The 24277-nt window shown below is 38.2% G+C and overlaps 1 protein-coding gene across 1 annotated transcript in view; it reads left to right on the forward strand.

The window, feature by feature from the left end:
* Window positions 1–22651, forward strand: part of CACNB4 (calcium voltage-gated channel auxiliary subunit beta 4) — a 254356-nt gene extending 231705 nt beyond the window's left edge. The window contains exons 12-14 of the mRNA XM_047869342.1: window positions 122–217; window positions 13599–13784; window positions 16041–22651. Coding sequence (XP_047725298.1) covers window positions 122–217; window positions 13599–13784; window positions 16041–16301 — 543 coding nt within the window. The 3' untranslated portion in view covers window positions 16302–22651. The remainder of the gene's footprint in view (window positions 1–121; window positions 218–13598; window positions 13785–16040) is intronic.
* Window positions 22652–24277: the final 1626 nt, after the last annotated feature.

Here is a 24277-nt window from a genome sequence, read left to right on the forward strand (position 1 = left end):
TGGTTTTTCATATTGTATTTCTTCTCTATTAATACTCAGGGCTTAAACAGACTATTTAAAAGATCTTGTCTTTTTTTTTTAGTTTTCTTTTAACTTGTTGATTTATGTCTTCTTCTATCAGGTTTTACAGCGGTTGATTAAATCTAGAGGAAAGTCCCAAAGTAAACACTTAAATGTTCAACTGGTGGCAGCTGATAAACTTGCACAATGCCCCCCAGTAAGTACCATCGTGTTTAGTCATAATCATTCTTGCCTAGACAGGAGAGAGTGGTGGTTTTGTTGTTGTTGTCGTTGTTGTTTGTTTTCATGTTACCATTGCCATTTTTGTTCTAGAATGATGGCAATGACATGTTGTCGTAAACATTAAGGTATTTTTCAAACAAACTGCTGCTGTCATGTTGGCTACATTCAGGCATCCAGAAACGGGGGGTGTCTGCCATGTAGTAAGAACTAAACCTAGTGTTCAGCGTCTGATGTCCTTGCCTGCTACCTTGATTACCTCGCAAACACTCAGCAAACTACTTAATCCAGTCATGTCGGCACTTTTATGAACAGAGAAGAAAAATAAAACATACTGATTTGACTTTTCTTTAACTTTTCTGCCAGGAAGTTCCAGTAGGCAGAAAAGATAGGACCTTGAAGGTTGAGAATTTATGGGAACAAGAAGAGCCCTGTGGTTATAGCAGATAAAGAAGAAGTCAGGGTTAAGAAAAATGAAAAACCATATTATAGCAACTCTACTCCTAGTCCCATTGCCAGAAAACAGCTGCTGAGTTGGAAGCCAAGAAAATGGCAGAGATTTTGGTGGGTGTTGGGGGACATAACTGCTATCATATGGGTCACCAGTGGCTGATCAATGTCTACTCCTGCTCAGCTGATTTACTACTTCTGTGCCTGTGTTTGTCTAAAGGAAATAACTGTCTTTCCTACTGATTTGATTCACTAGATTTTTTCATATACTTGTGTAAGGATCATTTATGCTCTGTAGAAGCATAAAATCTAGTTCAGATGTTTAGAGAGACAATACAGCATAGCTGTAAAAAGTATGGACTGTGGAGCCAAATTGCCTGTGTTCAAGTCCACACTAGTTATGTAATCTTCAGCAAGTGTCTACCTCACTGGGTTGGTATAAAGATTCAACGAGTGACTCTTAGCTCTTAGAACAGGGACTGGCACATACTAAGCACCATCTAGGTGTTTCTGTTATAATTATTGGATGTACTTTGCATTGTGCCATGCCTAACCTGCCAGGCTCTGTAAGGATCTGTCCCTGTCCGTTTTACTGTTTTATCTCAGTCCTTTATTATGGTAGGCCCACGGTAAATATTTTTTTTGGCGAGTGAGTGAATGAAAGGCAATAAGAGTATGATGCATCCTTTTATTGGATAGGCCAGATACTGTGCTAGATGCTTTACATAGATTATCTCTAATCTTCACTGTTATCTAGTAAAGTAGGCAATATTATCCCCATTTGTAGATGAAGCGACTGAAGAGACAGAGAGGTTAAATGATTTTACTAAGGTAACACAGTAAATTAGGATTAGATTAGATCTATCTGGTGTCAAAGCCAGTTTCCTGCCCTCACAGCCCCACCCACCTATATACACGCCTGGTTACCTGTCCACAGATAATTTGGATAGTTGGAGTGCTATGTCAAGAAGCCTCACTACACATGGCCTATGAATGAAGTCCACTTGCAAAATGGAATGTATGATTAAAGCACTACATGTATATTGAAGAATGTATTACCCAGCCCTGACTCTATAATCTTTCCCAGCTAAAGGATGTTAACCTTTATCGAACAGTTACCAAAAGCTAGGAACTATGCTATTGTTTCCAATTTTTAGAATAGTTTTATGTAGAGTTGTATCAGTTTGGGTCTTCTGGGAAGCAGACACCTAAATGGAATTAGAACTGAAAATTGATTGGAGAAAATGCCTGAGAAAGGGGGCAGAACAAGGCGGGAGAGCCTTCTGATCACACGTTAAGTCTAATCTCATGAAAGGAAAGGAGGAAGGAAGGAGAAATGGATAGAAGGAGCCTCAGACTGAGATGCAGATTTCTTGCATGTTTGTCACATGTTGGCAGAAATGTCCAGGCTCTAGTCCCCACGCTGTGCTCAGGCACTGGCTAGGAGGAGCCTGTGGAGAGCGTGGCCTTGGCTTGAATGCTGTAGTGGTTCTGGAAGGTGCCAAGGTCCCCTAACCCCCATCCCGGGGTTTCTGCTGACTTCACTCATCACAGCAAATTTTCCAGGAAATCTGAGAGTACTCTAGTAGATAACACTATCCCTGCTTTCTAGAAGGGAAAGAAGCTAAGTCCCTGACTAAGAAATTTGTTGGAGGGGACAATTAGTAAATGACCCCCAAGATTCAACCCTAGATCTGTCTGACTCCAACAAAGCTCTGTTTCCCATGCCTCTCTACCTCTGCACAGAGCTGTGTAGTGCAGGTGAATCTTTGGCCCCAACTTTGCTGTGCAAGAAATATCTTCAGGGCAGAACAAAGACCTCAACTGGGCAGGGATGGGGGCTGGGGGTGGGGTAGGGTGGGGGTTGGTGAGGAAGTTGAGGGAGTTGTCGGGGGGGAGTTCCAGTTCAGACAACCATTGGCCATGCCCATGTGGTCCTTAAGGATGGATATTCTGCTGCATCAAACCTCATCTGGAGCAGAGAATCTTTGGTAAGGCAGGGAATCTTTAGATAAGCGCCTCCTCTCTGGGACATTGGCAGGAGAGTTCCTTTCTCTTCCATGTCTGGGGGAGAGGAGGTGTCTCCCTCTTTTCCCCCACTGTTGCTATTAACGGAACTTCCTCTTTGCTTTTGTTGTATCTAAAAGCATCCCCACCTTCTATTGTTTCCTAAGTCAGTTAGCAAAATCTCTCCAACCAATTTAGGCTTTTGGGAAACAAAACCCAGGAAGGGAAATGGAGAGCTGGCAATTTCCTGCCATAGCACCCCCTCCCCTGCCCCCCAGACAAGGAAGCCCAGACCCTGCCACCTGCATGAGTGGTAGAAAAGAAAAGGGGGAAATACAAAAGGAGAAACACAGGGGCGCCTGGGTGGCTCAGTCGGTTAAGCGGCCGACTTCGGCTCAGGTCACGATCTCGCGGTCCGTGAGTTCGAGCCCCGCGTCAGGCTCTGGGCTGATGGCTCAGAGCCTGGAGCCTGCTTCTGATTCTGTGTCTCCCTCTCTCTCTGCCCCTCCCCCGTTCATGCTCTGTCTCTCTCTGTCTCAAAAATAAATAAAAAACATTAAAAAAAAAAAAAAAAAAAAAAAAACAAAAAAAAAAAACAAAAGGAGAAACACAGATTAATACCTCAAAATTTGTTGATCATATCTACCTTCAGAGAGGTAGAAGGGTCTACGCTGTGCAGGCAGCCTAGTTCTGTGAGGTCCCTGAGGTGGCCCCAAGATCTGCAGAAGTTTTGGGAGCAGATCTGTGTTGACTAGAGAGCAGGTAGGTGTGTCTAATTTCACTGGACAGAGTGAGCAGACTCATCCACAAGGAGCAAGGCATTTTACAAGTCTACTCAAATGCAAATGCCAGGAAGAATGGGATGCCTTTCTAAGTACTGAGCTCCTAGTCTCTCACTGCATTCATTTGAAGGCAGGGTGGAGGTGGAGTGGCCTCTAGAAACAGATGTCAAGATGTGGGAGGAATCTCTTCTGGTGAAGGCTGAAGGATATAGTGTCTAAGACCCTTTTCAACTGCAAGACTGATTCTATCTAGATTTTGGAAGTAATCAGTGTAGAGATGTTAGTGAAACCATGAAGGCCATGGAGCCCAAGGAAGAGAAGAGTATTTAAAAAAAGCAGAGGGGCACCTGGGTGGCTCAGTGGGTTAAGCGTCTGACTTCGGGTCAGGTCATGATCTCACGGTTTGTGAATTTGAGCCCCGGGTCGGGATCTGTGCTGATGGCTCAGAGCCTGGAGCCTGCTTTGGATTCTCTCTCTCTCTCTCTCTCTCTCTCTCTCTCTGCCCCTCTCTGTCCCTCCCCTGCTTGTGCTCTGTTTCTCTCTCTCTAAAAAATAAACATTTAAAAAAATTTTTTTTAAATTTTAAAAGCAAAAAATATGTCAAGTAAAGTGATATCCTCATTGTTTCAAAATGTCATTAAGATCATTCTTTTTGACACTCAAAAAGAATGAAATCTTGCCATTTGCAACTATGTGGATGGAACTGGAGGGTATTATGCTAAGTGAAATTAGTCAGTCAGAGAAAGACAAAAATCATATGACTTCACTCATATGAGGACTTTAAGAGACAAAACAGATGAACATAAGGGAAGGGAAACAAAAATAATATAAAAACAGGGAGGGGGACAAAACAGAAGAGACTCATAAATATGGAGAACAAACTGAGAGTTGCTGGAGAGGTTGTGGGAGGGGGGATGGGCTAAATGGGTAAGGGGCACTAAGGAATCTACTCCTGAAATCATTGTTGCACGATATGCTAACTAATTTGGATGTAAATTTTAAAAAATTAAAAATTGAATTAAAAAAAAGAAGCTAAACAAACAAACAAACAAAATGGCATTAAGATCAGATACTTCTACCGATGGTCCGTGAGCATGTCTGAGGACATAGTATCCACGTCACCGTATGGTTAAGTCAGACAAACTCAAATATTTGGTCATCTCAATTCCATGTGGCTCACTTACAAGAATGACATTTAGCAAATATTATTCAAGCATTAGGCCTGTTACCTTGCTAGGTGCTAGGGATTCAAAGGCACATGCCTGCCTTCAAGGACTGTATAATCTAATAAGATTCCAGTTGGCTACAAGAGGAGAAAACAGACTCAAATACAGAGAACAAACTGATGATTGCCAGAGGGGAGGCAGGGGAAATAGGTGAAGGGAATTACAGGGTATAAACTTCCAGTTATAAATGAATATAAGCCATGGGGATGAAAAGTACAGCATAGGGAATATAGTCAATAATTTGTAATAACTTTTTATGGTGACAGATGGCAACTACACTTGTGGTGAGCATTCTGTAATGTATACAATTGTCAAATCAGTGTGTCCTGATAGAATATGTCAACTACACTTCACTTTTTAAAAAATAGATTGCAGTTGACTAAGTCAGCTCTTAGCAAACAATTTGGTAGATCATAATATCCTTACAGATATTACTTCAGAAATGTCTTATAGATTAAAAGTGTTTTTTTTTAAGTTTTATTTATTTAAGTAATTTCTACACCCAGCACAGGGTTTGAAGTCATGACACTGAGATCAAGAGCCACATGTTCTTCCACCTGAGCCAGCCAGCCAACCCAAAAGAGTGGTTTAGATCAGGGTTTCTCCAATTCAGCACCATTGACCGTTTAGGTTGGATAATTCTTTGTTATGGGAACCTGTCCTATGCGTTGTGGGATGTTTAGCAGCATCCCTTGCCAGCAACAACTTCCAAATTGTGACCACCAAAATGTCTCGAGACATTGCCAAATGTCCTTTAGGGGAAAAAAAAAAATCACTCCTGGTTGAGAACCATTGGTTTAGGCTAATATATACATAAGTCTCGGTGAGTAATGTTTTAGAAGTCTTAGTAAGTGATTTCTTGAGATACTTTCTAGGTGAATTAAACTTGTTTCTTTTTAGTTTGATCTTTTTATGAGAATGAGTTTATTAATATTTATTCCTCATGACTATTAGAGAAAATACTTGTGTCCTATTAAAACTGAGGCATTTTAGCTTCTGAGAGGGCTGAAAATTGAATAGTTGTGTATATAATGCATCTGTTACCTCTGAAATAGCTGGAACCAAGAACATATAGGCTCATACTTAAGTGCAAATAATACTGTGAGGTCCCTTAGGACTTGTCCACATGTCAGGAATCTCACACAGCCTCAGGCACTTGGGAGACAGTCTTGCTCTATTATGTCTCAGCAGCAAAAGTTTTTTTAAGTTTATTTACTTAGAGAGAGGGAGATAGCATGGGCAGATGTGCGTGCACATGAGGGAGAGGGTCAGTGTGAGAGAAAGAGAGAGAGAATCCCAAGCAGGCTCCACACTGTGAGTGCTCAAACCCACAAACCGTGAGATCATGACCTGAGCCGAAATCCAGGGTGGGGCGCTCAACCGACTGAACCACCCAGGCTCCCCTCTGCAGCAAATTCTTGTTTTATGTAATTGATCGGATAACCTGAAATATTAAACAAGCAGTCTGGATAAGTAAGGTTACTTTGTATTTAATATTTTCTAAACACTGTTTACATTATTAAACATGTTCATTTGATATTGTTTGAATAGCATTTGTAATGCTAAGAAGGAATTTCACACTCTATGTTGGCACATGTGAAAAAAAATCTTTGGATTATAAAAACTAGTAGTAATTTAAAAATGTATCTGCATTTGTCCCTACTTTACTTTAAGACCATGATTATAATTGTCACTGAAAGACTGGTGATCACTGTGTCATTTTAGTTCCTCTAGGAGAGTTTACAACTTGCTTAATTGGCCACTACATCTCCAATCTGAAAAGTCAGCAAATTATACTGGCAGAGTCGCACATTGCTAAGAAATTAAAGGCAGCAGTCTTTAGAAAGGGAAGTCTAAAATAGTGCTGAAAAAACTTAGCTCTCTGTAGCCAGAAAAATGAATCCTAGGCTCAGGGATCGTTGAAGCAGAAAGGAACCTTGAAAAGCAGCCAGTGTAGTATTTCCTGGAGTGTTTTCTTCCCAATATGATCTCCATGTGATGTCAGCAGGTGCTATGGGGAGAGTTCTGATACCAAAAATGTTTGAAGAGACAACTTATGTAAACAAAGATAAACTTATTTCTCTACTACAGTTGCCTTAATATGCTAATGAGTGTTTTATATCTCCATCAGGATAGTATACAGTGTTTCCCTTAAATTTTGACTGTGGAACCATTTTTCCACAGAGCATCCTATGGATCTAGTGTTTCGTGGAACACTTTTAGGGAAAGATTGATCCAGTCCAACCTCCTCATTTTTCAAAGGAGGGAACTGAGACCAAGAGAGGTGAATTGGCTTTCCAAAGAACCTAAGACTTGGTCAAAGTCAGCATCAGATAGTGAATGGCAGCAAACTGGTTATTATATATCCTCCTGGAAAGAGAAGCTTGGGTTTCACAGGTGAAGATTCTCTCTCTCTTTTTTTTTTAAGTTTATTTATTTATTTTGAGAGAGAGATAGCATGAGTGGGGGAGGAGCAGAGAGAAAGGGAGAAAGATAGAGAGAATCTCAAGCAGGGTCTGCACTGTCAGCACAGAGCCCAACATGGGGCTTGAACTCACAAAACCATGAGATCATGACCTGAGCCAAAATCAAGAGTCCAACACTCAGCCACCCGGGCACCCTGGTGAAGCTTCTTTTAAGAGAGAGGTGAGCAAACTTTTTCAGTAAAGGCCTGAAGGCAAATATTTTTGGTTTTGTGGGCCCTATGGTCTTCTTCACAAAACTACTCAACTCTGCTTTGGTAGCAGGGAAGCAACCATACCCAATGTGTAAGTGAGTGCATGTGTTCCAGTGAAACTTTGTTTATAGAAGCAGGAGGCAGGCCTGTAGCCACCCTACCAAAGTTGCACCAAAGTCGCCACCCTTGTTCTGGGACAATGTTTTGTTTATCCATAACTGTGCAATAAACTTCCCTCAAACTTAGTGACTTCAAACAATGAGTATTTGGTGGTATTCAGCCGGTGGCTGACATGGTTCCTTAGTGGGGATGGCTGGAAGGCTGGGCTTAGCCAGCTCCTTCCTCTTTGTCTCCACATGGTTGCTGGACCTTTCCATGGACTCTCTCCCACAGGGATATAGGCTTCTTACATGGCAGCTCCCAGGGCTCTGAAAGCCAAACATTCCAATCTCTTAAGCTTAGATATTGGACTTAGATAATGGTACAGCATCACTTCTACAGCATTCTGCCAGGCCAAGGAGTCACAGAAGCTGCGCGGATTCAAGGAGAGAGGACATAAATTCTCCGAGAATCTCAGTGCAGGGAGCGTCGAAAGAATATGTGGCCATGTTTAATCTGCCACAGACAGCTCTACTCTGGAAGAGGGAAGAAGTGCCTCATTGACTGCCCTGGATTCACAGAAGAAAATGTGGGATGCAGACAGAAGAGGGGCCAATGAACCTAGGACCCATTTTTTTTTTAATATGACTGGCCTGAATTTGTAGTTGGAATATTCATGTATACACTACATGATTAGATTTCATTTTGCTTTCACTGGGTATCAGTACCCTTGTCCTTTTCAGAGAAATTGAAAATAGTACATTTTAAGAAGGCCGAAGTTCGAACTGGCCCAGTACTGTGGTAATAAGAGCTACATAATACATGGTGAGAAAAGTAGACAGGCAGACAATTGAATATATAAATGAAATGTAATCCTTTAATCCTACTTAGTTACAAGCTGGCTTGTGTTACCATAAGATGACCCTGTGGCTCTCTGAGCTGGGTGATTTTTTTGAGCGTGTAAAATGACATTGATCGCTCTCTCTGCAAGAGGGGAACTCATGTCCTCACGGAGTCTTGCAAACCTCTAACATTACAGTCACCATAGGAATTCTCTTCTGTCACCCTTTATTTTCCACTGCTGAATAGACTCAGATTTATTCTATTAAATACAAGCACTCTGAAGTGAATAATGATGCCCCGTATCCTTGATCATATTGCTATCATGGTAGTAATTTTCCACTGCCCTCTTCCAGCCACTTTATGTAAATTATTTAGAATCGTGTGGATTCATCCATCTATTTAAAGTACTGTCACCAGCGGTGCTTTCACTATTACAGAGCCTCTGACATCCACAGCTTAATCATAATACTGCTTTTGAAAAAGACAGTAATCAATTTGAGATGTTTCCTTCATGAAACAAGGCCACATAGGATCTAGTTCTCTCAATCCAAAGGAGACTTCTCTTGTTGTAGGGATTTTAGCCACCCAACTTAGATATATGGAGTTAAGGATAGTTCACTCCCAACAGTGCTATGATTCAAAGCATTGGATTAATTTGAACGTAACAAAAACACTGGGTGCTTCTACAGACAGTAACACGGGGAGATGTTGCTATATTCTTTGAAGAATAGGAATGGACAGGATGGAGGAGGGTAGTGAGGAAATGTGCGTGGGTTCATTAATGAACATCATTGATTGTTAAGACAGGAACTATAAGGGATCAAAGTCACTGATACTCTTTGCCTTCATGTCCCCCCAACCCCCGAAATTAGTGGCAAATTCTGATTGTCTTTCCTGTGCAGCTTATTAAAGCTGGAAACTGTACCTGAGATGAACTGCTAGAGCCCCACAATATCGGTAGGCTTTCCTTTATCCCCATAATACCTCCTAGATTTGTTTAATTTAGTAACAGTTTCCTATCACTAGTTGGTCACTGAGTTAAGTACTCAGGACTTCAAAAGCTTTAATAATATCAAAAATGCACTTGTGATATGAAAGAAACATTGGTTAATTATTTTATAATTAGCATTACATAGTTGCCATTCAGCCATTTTATTTTACTGAATAGTATTTTCCAGGTTTTTTTTTAATGGTGGCAGATTCAGGATCTCTTTATTCTAGTAGCAAAGAAATAAAAGCGTACCCTCCCCTATTATTTTTTTTCCTCCTAGAAATAGGAAAGATTCCCCACATGAGCTTTTATCTATGCACAACAAGTAAATGTAAAACAATGCGTATACCATGGGAGAGTTTGTATTTAATCTCCTCACTAGCTAGTATTCTGTCATGCACCAGCTTTAAAAAAAAAAGGTAAAATTAACTTGCAAAATTAATTTCTAAGTTTAATAAACTTCTTATTAGAAAATGTTTAGCAACTTGCCAAACTTGCTAGATAAAACTTATTACAAATTATATGTTAGGTTTAATGAGACATTCCCTTCTGTGCTAGAAAGGATGAATTTCATAGTTATAAAGAAAGACTTGTACACTCTGTCTCTGTATCTCCCCTCCTCAAAGAATGTACCAGAAGTAAATGGGACCTGCTCCAGTTCTCACTGTAGGAACTGAGAAGTGCTCTATGTTCTGTAAAAACTAGGAGGACGACTATTCCAGTGCCCCCTGGGTTTTCCAGATTTGGGCACTGATAGTCCCAAGTACCCAAAAACACTCAGCCCTGGGCACATAAGGATAGTTGGTTGCTCTAATTCAGGTGCCTTTCGTAGGAAACTTTGTGATGCTCTGTGGATGGAGAACCAGACAGATTGTTGTTAAGTACTTAAATTTTTTAAAAAGATATTGCCGATTTTCTTCATGTCCATTCAGTTCAGCATCAGTCTTTTGCTTTCTCTCGTCCCTGTCATCTAGTTCTCTGAACTGCTGGGTGAGCTGGAGGCCTGGGTTTCACTCTTCTTATTTATAAAGCTTTAGTATTTCATTTTCCTGAATGAGCTTATCCAGAAAAGGGACCTACTGTGCCTGGTTTTCCAATGGTTTTGACTCCTGTGTTCACTATGTATTTACTTTAGCAGCCACATTATTTCTGCCCACTTCAGCTAAAGAAAATATCCCATCACAGTATAGCAGAGGCGTTTGCCGTGGTAGAGCTTTGAAAACAGCTTAGTGGTACCCTATCTCTGGCACTCACCAAGGGCATGGTGTCATTGAGTGGGTCCCTCTTCACTGCCTGTGACTGTCCCATTACCCACACCCTCTTCTGCTGATCAGATAACTCTCTGAGTCCGTATCCCATGCTGGAGGCCTCACGTATTGCACAGTAAGGAACTAATTAGACTTGAACCATTACATTTTTGAAAAATTGGGAAAGCCAGTTTGCATAATTCATGGGGCTGCTTCTCTGAATTTCATGTATAATATTTTTAAAAATTTATGCCCTTATACTCACTTTCTAACACTCTGGTCTAATCAGCTGTGTTATTTCCTCAACAGTTGAAAATAAAAATTGTCACAGATATACAGGCTGTGAAATTCTTCTTAGTTGAAAATAAGCCGCATATGTCAGTATTCATTCAGAAGCTGAAATTTGCTTTCCTCTGTGCTTTTGAAAGCATGAAAGCAGTTTCAAATCATCTTCCATCATATAACTGTCTTTTTTAGCAGGTGCAAAAGCATCGTTTCCTAGAAATGATTGAGGCTTGAGCAAACAGCCGTGTGCTGATGGATACAAATTCTGTCCATTGGCAAAGAGGAGTACTTTGTTAAAATTACTTGTAATAAACTGTATGCTTAATTGTATCTGCAGCATGACGGTATAGCTGTAGCATGTGGAACAGCCAAGTGGATATAAACCTTATTCAAATAATACTTTTTTGTGGGGGCTGCTTGCCTGGTCTTGCCCTCTCTGGGCTTTGTTGTCCTGTGACAGTCAGGACCCTCAGTCCAGGTGTCCTTGGAGGTTCTTTAACTTGGGACTCTATGAAAGGAAAAAAATTGAGTTTTTGAGACCACAGCTTGTTGAGAACCCACATTATAGAATGAGACCTATGAGGGTGAATTAGACAGTTAACATAAATGAAATTATGTAAACAGCAGCCTCCAAATCACACACAGTTTAGAAACTGTGAACCGTGTTAGCCTGGACTGGCTGACAGAGTGGGCCTTTGTTCCAGTGCTGCCCAGTTTCAACTTTCTTCTCCCTGTGTCATCTGTCTGAGTCTGTGCAACATTCTCTGGGGTAAGCCTGTTCTCGTCCCACTCAAGTCAGTGCTGCAAAGCTGTCAGAGAATGCAAGTTCATATCGGAGCAGTATGAATAATTCTCAGATTCGACATTTGATGGGTTACTTTAAGGTGGGGAAAGGGCTTTTGATTGCAAAAGGCAGAAATGTCTGTGAGTTACTTTAGTGGAACAGGGGATTTATTATAAGGGTGTATGTTGCCTGACTCTGTAGGAACGAGCTGTTTTTCCATTCTCTCATGGGCCACATGGTCTCTTTCTTCCGTTGCTTCTTCTGTTTTATTCTCTTCCCTCTACAGATAGAATTCTTTGATTTACTCATAATTTTCCCTCCCTTATTAAAGTCCAACTTTCACATGTGTCTCTGGGCCTCCTTCTAAATTCAGAATTGGAAGCTGCAGCTGAGAACATTAACTGTCTCTAGATTGCTCTGAATTAAAGTCCCAGTGTGACTTGGGGTATTAAGGAGTTTATTACGTGTCTTTCCCACTAGAAGAGGGGAGCTTCTTAAGCAAAGGGATGATGTCTGTTTTCTTTTCTGTACACTTACAATACCTAGCACAAAATAGGTCCTGAGTACATATTTGATGAATAAATAAAACATACGAAACCAACACCTGAAGTCTACTAATAAGGGGAAAGCCTCTGCATGAGTTGAACTGGCTGAGTCTTCTCAAACAGCAGTCGGTTTGGACTGAAGTCACCTTATTCTTTGCCCAGTTGCGAAACATTTCTCACTGCACCAATGACTTGCAAACTGCTTTGCATATTAGGGTCCAGATATGCAGTAGAGAGCAATGTGATGAAAACGCTCCAGTATAAATGTTGGGGAAAAGATTGTTTCCATGGGGACTTCTGCTTAAGGGAATTCTCACATTGATGCAGGTGAGTCGGCTGACCTACCACCAACTCATAGTCATCCAGTTTCCGTGAACCTACAATCTAGCTGCAGTATCAGTGCTGGTGGCAGTAACCCTGTATTTGATTCGTTAGTGAAAGGTTCTTATCTTGGCAAAATGAGTTTGTGAAAGCAGGTAGGTAGTGGTGGAGATTTTGCGAGAGGGCAGGTGTGAATGCAGCGGTTGAAAGCTGGGGATGTACTTTCACTAGCTATGGAATGGCTTTTCTCTCTGTGAGGTGCCACGGCTTTCTGACTGTCTCTCCAGGGAATCTGCATCCTGGGTAAATCCTGTCGGTGTTCCCAGCCACGCTGCAGGGTCACTGAAGTGCCACTTTGCCCCTCTGGGGTAGAACACATCCTGTTTACAGGCCAGATGTTGAACAAAGTCCTTCCTGACAGAAACATGGATACCAGATACTTCCTGTGTGTCACCCCATCCTTCCCACAATTAAATACTCCTGGTCCTTGTTCTTTTTTAACCATTTCACACAATGATCTTTTGGTAGCAGAAATCACTGTAATGTGCATTTCTATTATTAATCCTAAACCTTCTTTCCATGTTGCTTTATCATGAGACAGATAACATTTTCACAAACATCCTGAAAAGTGCCTTAATAAATGTTATTCCCTTCAACATAGATATTTTGGGGGGGAGAAATGTTTATTCCCATGATATGGTCATTGCCCAGAATATTTTGAGAACGCCTCTTTCAATGCCATTAATATTCTGAAGTAAGTACAATTGAGTTCTATAGGAATGTATGGATAAATATAAATATGTTTTTGCTGTCTTCTACATATAACACTTTTACACTCACGTCATCTTTTTTCTTCTAAATAGTGAAAGATCTAAATATTTCATGAGCACTCTCATTTTCGTGACCATGTCCAAATTTGCACTTGGTTAACTGTATAGCTCCTCACTGGACTTTAACTTTAGAAACTGCCAGCATAGTCTCTCCAATGTGATATTTGCTAGTAGATGTTAGGGGTGCTATTATCTGCATTAAGTGGAATTTTAGGTTTCATTGCTTAAAACGTGAAGTATAAGTAAAACGGATTTGTCTTGTCACCCGCAGGAAATGTTTGATGTTATATTGGATGAAAATCAGCTGGAGGATGCGTGTGAACATCTGGGAGAGTACCTTGAAGCATACTGGCGTGCTACCCACACAACCAGTAGCACCCCCATGACCCCTCTGCTCGGAAGGAATTTGGGCTCAACCGCGCTGTCACCATACCCCACAGCAATTTCTGGGTTACAGGTATTGCCACTTTCCACTCATGCTTTTACAGTCTTACAACTGAAGATTCTACAGAGAACTTAATGGGGATGAAGACTGGGATTATCCTTAATCTGAAGAGGAAAGCATATGTGGGTGTTATCTTTAAAAAAAAATCCAAAATATTACCTCACTGTGATCTACCCTAGGCAGAGTTCCCCCCAGTGGCCCTTTCCATAGAACTTTGCTCTGAGTTAATGTGTAATGACTTTTGCTTAGACAAACTAATCCCTCCTGTGTCTAAACCCTTCCAGGACACTTACTACTTAGTGCAACTGTCCAATACTTCTCCAGGTCCCTTCTTAAATATTATACACTGGTGGCAACGTAAGGCACCATGGCAAGCTAAGTAAGTTATTTGGGGACATATTGACCTTTTGACTGCCCTTAACTAATCCTGCCCCATAGGGCCTGTCCCTTAGCTTCCTCAACACAGAATGTGCACACAAGTAGAGTCACTCTGTTTGGAAACAGTGACAGATCCCTGCGTTTTCTTGGGGTGGGGGGAGTGTGGGGACCCATGTTGGTCAGCAGCTATGGTAGGTCTCCTTTAGGAAAGCTGGGGACAAGTTCAAGGACCGGAGGTTTTCTCTTCTGCTATTCTAGTGTTGCACTCAGGGCTAGATGTCAGGAGCCAGAGGCATTATGATACAAAGTGAATTTTGCCTTTTGACATCAATAATTATTTACCATTTATCAAGAGTCTGCTGGAATGGAGCCCAACCCACAGGTGGCTGAGGTACATCTAGTCAATTGAGCCCTCTTGTATCATGACTAGTTTTATATTAAAGAGTTATAATGATAATCGTAATTATAGATCATGTAAAGTTAAGCCTGAGAGGAAGGGCACTCTCTGAAATACTGTGTTATAACTGTATTACTCTCCTACAAAATTTCATCTTTATAAGCAAAAAACTGCCCTATAAAGGAGCAGCTTTTGAGGCTGGAAATGAACATGGGAAATGTGCTAGGGTAATACACATATGTATGTATGCACCAGGACTGTTTCTTGCCTGGTTTCGCTGCCTGTGTGCTAATCCAAGTGTGGCATATCCACTGACTAGTTTGGGTTGGCTCCAAATTGTATACTATGGGAGAGAAATGGATGCATGAAGCAATATGCTTCTATAATGCAGGTAGAAGCGAAATGCACTTTATTTATGAATATAACACTCTGGACTCATCACCTCTAAGGCATCCACCTAGAGTGGTTCTCCCAATTTCACTTGAGTTAATGTGGTGCCCTTTATCCTGGAGCCTATTTCTCTTAGTGACCATGAGTATTTAATTGTTAGCCTCCTGGCTGGGATGAAAGACACAGGCTCTAATTATTGAATGATTTTCCCACTGGGTGAAGGTGAGTGTCCCTTTAGAGGAAATGTATCTTGGTCCTTGGTTTCATCGGGATCCTGTTTCTTAATGGAGGTGACCTACCTAAGTAGAGAGCCACAGCTATGATACGTGTTTTCCCATGATTTAAAGAAAAATGTTGAATAACATTTTCTGAGCCATCAAATAAGTATCTGAAGATATTAATTTCAATAAATGGTATTAGAGGAATTTAGTTGATATCTGAAGATAATTTTTGCAGGACATTTCAGTTGAGGAAGCAAGAATTGCAAATATCAATTAGCCAGCTCCATAATTATTATACACTCCTTTGGAAAGAATACTGCTGAGAGCCTTAATGTTTATGTGTGATGAAGAAACAAACACATTATTTTATGGGCAGCACAAATCATAATTTCATGAAAATATTTTATAGGGCATAAGGGACATTCAGCTAGATAAAGGTGAAGTGTGTGACTTTAGGAGGAGAAAGATTTTACCAGTTAAAGAGAGAAATAAAATAGCAGATGCTATTCTGAACTTTAACTTATTTCCCAAGAGTAAAATAATCCTCAGTTTTACAGTAGAAGTGGAGTTATTAGGTATTCCTAGATATATTAAGTTCCATTCAGCAATTAACTTTCAATTCTCTATTTTTAATAGGCAGCCTAATCACCTAGCATTATGTAATTAAATTCATAAACTATCAGCATTTTAGTATCTTTGCAACGTTGTGTCCTGAATGGAATAGACCAGATCTTTTGAGCAGACCATTTGTGCATCAAAATGTTTTATTAAGTCTGATAGTTAGCGTTTTATTGTACATATCCTACTGTTGTACGTATATTTAAATGTTCTAGATGAATGAGGCTGACATGATTTAACCATTGAACTATCTGATATTTATAGAGTCAGCGTATGAGGCACAGCAACCACTCCACAGAGAACTCTCCAATTGAAAGACGAAGTCTAATGACCTCTGATGAAAATTATCACAATGAAAGGGCTCGGAAGAGTAGGAACCGCTTGTCTTCCAGTTCCCAGCATAGCCGAGATCATTACCCTCTTGTGGAAGAAGATTACCCTGACTCATACCAGGACACTTACAAACCCCATAGGAACCGAGGATCGCCTGGGGGATATAGCCATGACTCCCGACATAGGCTTTGAGTCTGCAGAAGCAAACAAAAAATTCATCTGTTGACAATTTGCCATAGCACTGCTAGGATAAACCAATCATCTTAACTTGGCAAGTACAGCACAGTGTTTCCTGTGCTTGTGGGCTGCTGTCATTTGATGCTAGGTAAGGGGCAAAAAAAAAAAAACCAACAAAAAAACATTATGCCCTTAAGTCGAGATGGTTATTAGATGCCCAGTCATATAGATATTTTTAAGCGCGGCATTTACATAACAGTACCTTTTGTTTTCTTCATTAGATTTAGACACATCGATTTGTAATTTAGGGTACTTATCAAGGCACATATAAAATAATTTCCCATGCTGGAAATTCCAAATGACCAGTTCCAGTTGGAACCAATTTATAAACCAATTCCTGTTGGAATTTGGGTGAATCGACTAGAAAGTCTACTTGAGCATGTTGTAGTCAATTTAAAAATCTGAAAAAAAAAAAACCCAAAAACCTAATTAATGAGAAAATCAAAATACCAAAAGAAGCCAAAACCAGGTATGGTTTTATTTGGTGGAAGCTAAATTTACATTTAAAGTCGGAATGTATAAACATTTTAATATATGTTAACGTTGCCAGAATGGCTTTCAAACTCACCAAAAGTATTGATGATGCCAAAAAAAAAAAAAAGTCTCCAATTAATGCAGAAATTATTCACTCTCCTCAGATTTTAATATTTTTGTTTCTTTCCTGGCACAGCTGTTGTATTCAAAGTGTTTTGCTTTGTGTTTAGTCACTACTGTTAGCTTGTCTGAAGTTGGCAAAAAACAAACAAACAAACAAACAAACAAACCCCCTCAAAATTTCTTTAGCAGTGAGAGAGAATAATATAAAGAAGCCCAATCATAGCTGGTCACAGGAAATGGAAAAAGAGGAGTTGTTTCCCCTTTACTCAATCTGAGCATAACTACATACACAACAACATCCAGGAATCCGAAGTCAGACAGTAAGGATGGGCACAGAGCCTCCTGAGTGCGAAGCTAAACATCTCCAGATGGGAATTCATCTGTCCAACTTACCACAAACATGGGGCCCATGTTTCCTGCCAGCACAGTTGCATATCTTTCCATTGCTTCATTCAGTCTCCGTCTTTGAATATGTGAATGTTCTAGCCCTTCCCCAAATTCTTTATAATCATGCTAAGGACTTGTTTTACACGGAAACATTCAATTTTGATATTGAGAGCTGTGTTTATACAAAATAATGAAATGAAAAATGTGAAAACAAAAATGATGAACTTAAAGGCTTGCAATATAAAGCAAACTCACAGATTCAGAGTATATCTGTTCACTAAAATTATAGCATTTTTACTGACGAGAATTATAAAGAATTTGGAGATTGAGCTGCCTTATTTCTAATGAACACTCCTCTTCACCTGTGAAATCTTCACAGTTTTTTCCAGTGGCTGTAATTACGAAATTGGTGACCTTCTGTCTTATATTATCAAGGAAGCCTTAGATTCACTATGATCCAAGGAATTACTGAAAATTGACCCTTTTATATATTATACAAATATCTTTCAGAAAATTCTCTTGTTTCTAAAAATCCACAATGCATGCATTTTTCTAAAGCCCCCAAAGGACCAGGCATAAAAATCCCTTTGTACTGGTACATGTCACGAAGACTGTATTTTGAAAACAATGATAATTGATTTCTATTACCTTATTTTCTTCCCAAGCCTTTCAATATTTAGGCTTTCAAAGCATGCACCAGTTAAATAATCTTCCTCGCCATGAAAACAAGTTCAAATTTCTTGATCAGTTATACATCTCTTGACGCCCATGGTGACCTCCCATATTCCCTCTCCTCCTCCTGTTCACTGTGCATACTCCATTATGAACCTGTTTAGCTGATGATGGGGATGCCTATAATTATGTAAGTTATTTCACATATTTGATACAACTGAAAATATGGGCTCGGTAAATTCTAAAAGTTAACATGTGATATTGGCTTGTGAGTTCTTTTGTCATCTAATGAAGCTTACAGAACTTTCAGTTAAGACATTTCAAAGAGCTGTATTCATTAGGCACTTGAATAAACATATAACCTGCCATTACTGAATACTTTGTTAGAACAAAGAAGAGCATTTTCCAGCAAATGAAAATATATTTATTACATGTACAGCACATATTTGCATGAGAAAGAGAACATTAGCCAAAACATTTTTCTATATGCTTTACTGGTTTCTTGTTTGTGCGCATTCAAGTATTTAATTGCAAAGAGTGCATCAAGGTGATAAATTTAGACTAGACAGCTGTTCAGCTTTTTCTGTAGTAGCATTAGCAATCTGGTCATTTAACTACTTTAAGATATTTACATTTTATGGCAGGTAGCTGCAACAGCATTTACATATATTTCCTAGTCAGCAAGATTACCATATTCTTTCAACTTTTGAAAATCACTTGTTTTTAAAAACCTCTCAAAGCCTTGTTTCTAAGTCTCCCATGTCATATGCTAATAAAGAGAGGTCCGTTCAATATCTGTGCACAGAACCAATCTGTCGTTTACCATCAAGTGTCTGTACCTGTTTTGCTTTGCATTCTTATTCAAAAGCTAACAATCTTGGAAGGGGTATAAAGTATATTTTCTTGATGGATATATTTAAATTTTTACTTTGATTTGGCATATTCTTTTCATTCCTTTTGTAATTAACAAGTTTATCTTCTCCAAATGAAAAAGAAATATGCATTTCCTTTTTTTTAAGTGTTAGAGTTTACTGTGTAAATGATACTTAAATACACATATATACTAAATGAAAGTTTTATTTTTGCCAAGCATATCAAGCACCTTTGAAAAATACATATTCCTCAAATACTTTGTTTTTAACTGACTTCATTTCAAAATAGCAAATGATAAGCAGGAGAAACAAGTCTTACAATGTTTTAAGTCTGTTTTAACTTGTAGTATAAATCACATATTCTGTAACTTCAGTATATATATCAGAATATGTAAATTACATATTCTGTAATTTCAGTCTGCGAACATGTAACATTGTAGACACGTGTGACAATGTGGAAATGTAGTTCTGGAAAAAAGGGAATGCAATTTGTCAATCCTGATGTTAATTCTCAAGGCAATGTGACTCCAATATTATAATCAACAATGTTATCTTGTTTACACCAATATTTAAGGCAACACTTGGAAATGTTTATAAATGACTGATTATTCTCTCTTATCTTTATACAGTTCTATTGGAAAGAAAATTGAAATTAACAATTTAGACTGATAGTCTTTCCTAATAAGAGAGTCTTAATTATGTGACAATATGTCATTGCACTTAGTCCTTAATGAAATGAACTTTTTAAATATAAAACAAATTCTAAGAAAATTATTTGTTCCCTTTGAGTAATTTGTTAATTACTTTAATTATTATTGTCGTTGTTTGCAAAACGTATTTTTGGAATGTTAACCTCTTTTCATACCTGCATACTTGAACTTGTCTTTTGTGTGGGGGCCTTAAAATTCATACTAGGAAGCTAGGTCAGTGAAAGGGAGGGAGAGAAAGAAATTATGCCAAAAGGTGGTTTGCAAATTTAAACTCTGAATGAACATATCACAAAATGTTGTTGAGACCCAGGATGTCAGTTAAGAATGTTTCTAGGCAACTTTAATTTGCATGCTAGTGTGTTTTTTCAGTTATACAATTTTATTTTGGTATTTGCTAAAAAATAAAAATGATGTAATGCCACTATAGAAATTGCCCTATATATTAATATTTATACTACCTCTTCTCTAGAGAAGACAATCTGTCTTTAAGGAGAAAAACACTTTTCAATAAGTAGTGATCAAATTTATTACTCTTACTGCTAACCCAGCTGCAAAACTAAATGCATAAATTCTTAAAATATACTTTCCCTTTAAATTTTAAACTGTATCCAAAATACTCTTGTCACCCTTCATTTCTTCCATGTTAGTGAAGTTTTCTTTGAATTGGTTCACATTTTACCAGCACACAAAGTTAATTTAAGAAATCAGTCATCAGAGGGAATAAAATAATCTGTAAGGGAATTGCCTTTGTGTGAAATTTGTTATAATATCTAGCTCTAAGCCTGCAAGGATAGATCCAGAGACTTGATATTTAAGTGCAGCTGGTTTGAAAATTCAAATTTTGATCCTTAATGTCTCCCGTGGACAGCCATTTACTAGGTGAGGGTATGCATTATCTTGGACTCCCATGTCATTGGAGCAAATTCCATATAAATGTTTTAAATAAATGGGAATGTACCCCTCATTTCTTTTATATTTCTGCCTTTGTGTTTCATGACAATGTTGCCTGTTGTTTTCTTTTTAATTATATGAAACTCATCTTTGGATGACTACATGAATGAAAACAGAGCAAATTATGTAATAAAATTTGTTTTAGTTCCTCATACTTTTAAATACTGTTAATACTTTGTTACTGAGTTACTTACTCAAATTGTGTCTATAGGACAAAGAGCAGGCCTCCTCTTTTAAATGATAATTATGAGCAAACCAGTCAATAAGATAGCTGTCTGCAGACAATAAGGATAACTTTTTTGTTGTTGACTTAAGCAGTCAAGTTAGTCAAAATAGTAAAACTGGCTCAAATGGGCAGAGAGCTACAGCATTCAAAAATCACTTTTTAAAGATTTCTTCTTTTATTAAAATGAACTTTCTCCAATGAAATACATCTTCTTTTGGCAACTATCTTTATCTACTTGTGGATCGTTTAATCCCAAATGCTTCCTGTAATTGAGGGACAAAAAAGACGATTATAAAATATCTCATCAGATAATCTTGAACAAGGGCTGTAACTCCCATTTACCGTGAAAAGCATATAAATAAGAGTGAATAACAAGACTGTTGGAGAGTCACGGTTACATATAAAAATTTTCCTCTGTTTCTTGTGACGTATGTAAAGCGTTTGCTGAAACATGGTAGAAAATGTTACCAATGAATTTAGAGTGGTCTGGGGTGTACGCTAATACATTCTCTTTGAAAATTAGGAGTTAAAATGAGAGCTATGTGAGAACCCAAAGTGGCTGGCCTCTAGCTTTTCAATTTTGTAAGTGTTCTTAGTTATGTTTTGAACACTCAGATTTCTCAACAAATGGCTATGTCTATATTTATGTAAGGGCCACTCTTGCCCTACTTGCATGCCATTTTCACACACTTTTAACTGAAGTCAGTGTGAATTCCGTATGCATAAGGGATGTATTAAAGATACAGGATCATTAATGCTATATTGTTGCATACTATTTTTCATATGCCTTACGATATTTTCTGGGACGTTATTAAAATGAAAGCATTTTATTGCCAAAATAAATCTATGTTGTTACTTCTAATCTGCATTAGCAGTAGAAAAATAAATAATGTAGCAAAACATATATTGTACAGTACAAAATTATAAAAGATATATATTTTGCCAATAATATGAAAATAGATTGAGGAGAAAGAAGCACATTTGTTATAGCACAAACTTAACAAAATCCACTGTTAAATCTGGCAGTCGTATTTTTTAAAAATATATAGATTTAATTCTAAGTTTTATCAGATTTATTTCATCTACCATCTTTTTAACTTGCTGCTTGATACTTTTCCAGCAATTTATTTCATAGCTTTGCAACCTGTGGATGTAATTTCTTTTATTTTATTCCCTTGCATAAACTTATTAAATGTTATTTTGTGATAAGATTCATATTATATTTACTGTTATTATTTCTGCTCCTTCAGTAACAACTACAAAAAGTATGGCAAGTGAGCTCATAGGGCTCCTCTGAATTTTGGACATACTTGAAATGTTTTCTATTTTTCACAGCCTAAAGTCAGAACAATAAATACAAATGTCCCAACAACAACAAAAAAGTATTTAGGGATTCTTCAATTTGTTTTGTACTGAATACTATTTTGAAACATGAGTTAAAGCCATTAGTTGTTTTTTTGACTGGGTGGCGGGAGGGAAAAACATACGTTTATTAACACTAAAAATAAACATGGCAAATTGATGTAAAAAGATTTTCCCTACTATTCTGAGAGCTGTTGATATCCCAAGCTATTGCTATATCTCCAGCTACTAAGTGGAAAAAAAATATATTGCCTTTGTTAAATAATGTTTTTTCTTTCTTTAAATTTCAGTTATTTATTTTAAAAATTTACCCCCTTTTATTTTTCTTATATAGGTAAATGTGTAGCATTCTACAAGGCATGCTGGGTAAAATATACTATGCAAATGTGTACAGTGCTGCATGTTTTGTTCTCCCTCTGCTTTTGTGGCTTTAAAGAAAAAAATGTGTTGTTATTTTTGTGAAGAAAAACATTTAACAGAGAAAATGCAGAGTGCATGCATAGAGTATCCTAATTTCTATGGATTTGTTTTATGGAATTTAAATGTGTATAAATCAACTGCATTAATTTTTTCTTTTATATAATAAATGAGAAAACACTGAAATCAGCCTTATACCTCTCCTTTATATTATTCTAGAGATATTTATGTCATTCTGGAGGTATGTTCCTATACCTCTTGCAGGAAAAAAAGAAGCCTAAACATTTACCTCACAACACAGATTCAACTAAATGATGATTTCCTGAATACTCTGCTAGGATATATGAGTTATTACAAAAGAAGTATTATATTAGGGAACAGCATTTAAATTAAATCCATACACAGAGAATATATTACAATATGTGTGTGTAAAACAGGATCAAATATAGTAGAGAAAATTAAACTAGGTAAACTTTATTGTTCCCGACAAATCTCTAAATGATTACTTTAATGTAGTAGTTACCAGAAGTTTCCAGAGGTTATCCTGTACCCATAAGCATTTCATGGATGGCACATAGCTTATCACTTGACATTTCATGTGCTCCATGTCAGTCGACCATGCTGTGAATTGATTGGCATTTGACTTTTTTCTCATTGTAGTGCACAAGAAGTTCAAAAGAAATGTGCACTATGTTGATTATAATTACTGCATTAGAATTACACAGTGATTTATTGCAGCCAAGTTGTTTCACAAGCCTTATCTCATTTAATCCATCTGACCACCCTGGAAAATAGGAAGGGCATAGATTATTAGACCCAATTACAAATGAGAAAAACAAAGATCATGGTAACTTTTCTCTGCAAAATACTTTTGTCTAAAAATACATACATCAAATGTTTTTACACTGGTAGTCGTTTGAAGCACACAATGCTGGAATACAGTAAATGTTGACTAAATGAACGATACTTCAGTTATTGGAGAAATATTAAATAGGGCTGTCCTATCTATTAAGGCATTTCAACCAACAATCCGAAATTCCCAAATAGAATAATTGCAGCTCACTGCAACGACTCCATCAAGGCCATATGCCTGAAGCCACCTCTCTGGTCATTAACACATCTCTACTGATAGGATAGGTTGTGAAGAAAAATCTTGCTTGTCCTGTCATACAACATGCAGATTGGGATAGTGGTTAAACTGTAAGCCATAACTCCAGCCTATGTTCAAAGCCTGGATCTGGCAGTAACCAACTATGAGCTTGGGGCAATCACTTAACCTGCCTGTACTTTAATCTGTTTTTGTAGAGCAGTTTTCCTTTTGGTTACAGGTCACATTGTCTTGTGTCTTTGTAGGTCCAGTAATTTTGTTACTGGGTTCAAGGTATTGTAAATATTCCATTGTGGATGGCTTGTTCTTATATTCCTCTAAAAAATGCTGGACTTGTTTTGACAGGCAATTGTAGATTAGTTTGATCCTCTGAAGGTTTGTTTTTAAACTCCTTTAGGACTAGTCTAGAGTAGGATTTCTTCTTAGGCTAATTTAGCTCCTCTTCTAAGGTCTCTGGGGTGTCTACCGAATGTCCCATATATTTAGTGACTTCTCTTCACTCTGATGGAAGGGAACTCAGATCATCCCTGGTCCTTAGTAAACTCTAAAAATTACATGTTTTACGGCTCCCTGGTACTTGTTTTTTTTTCTCAGAAATTGTTATTGGCTAGTCTCAGGTTTCTGCACGG

The sequence above is a fragment of the Prionailurus viverrinus genome, chromosome C1 (assembly GCF_022837055.1).
Source record: "Prionailurus viverrinus isolate Anna chromosome C1, UM_Priviv_1.0, whole genome shotgun sequence".
Classification (NCBI taxonomy): domain Eukaryota; kingdom Metazoa; phylum Chordata; class Mammalia; order Carnivora; family Felidae; genus Prionailurus; species Prionailurus viverrinus.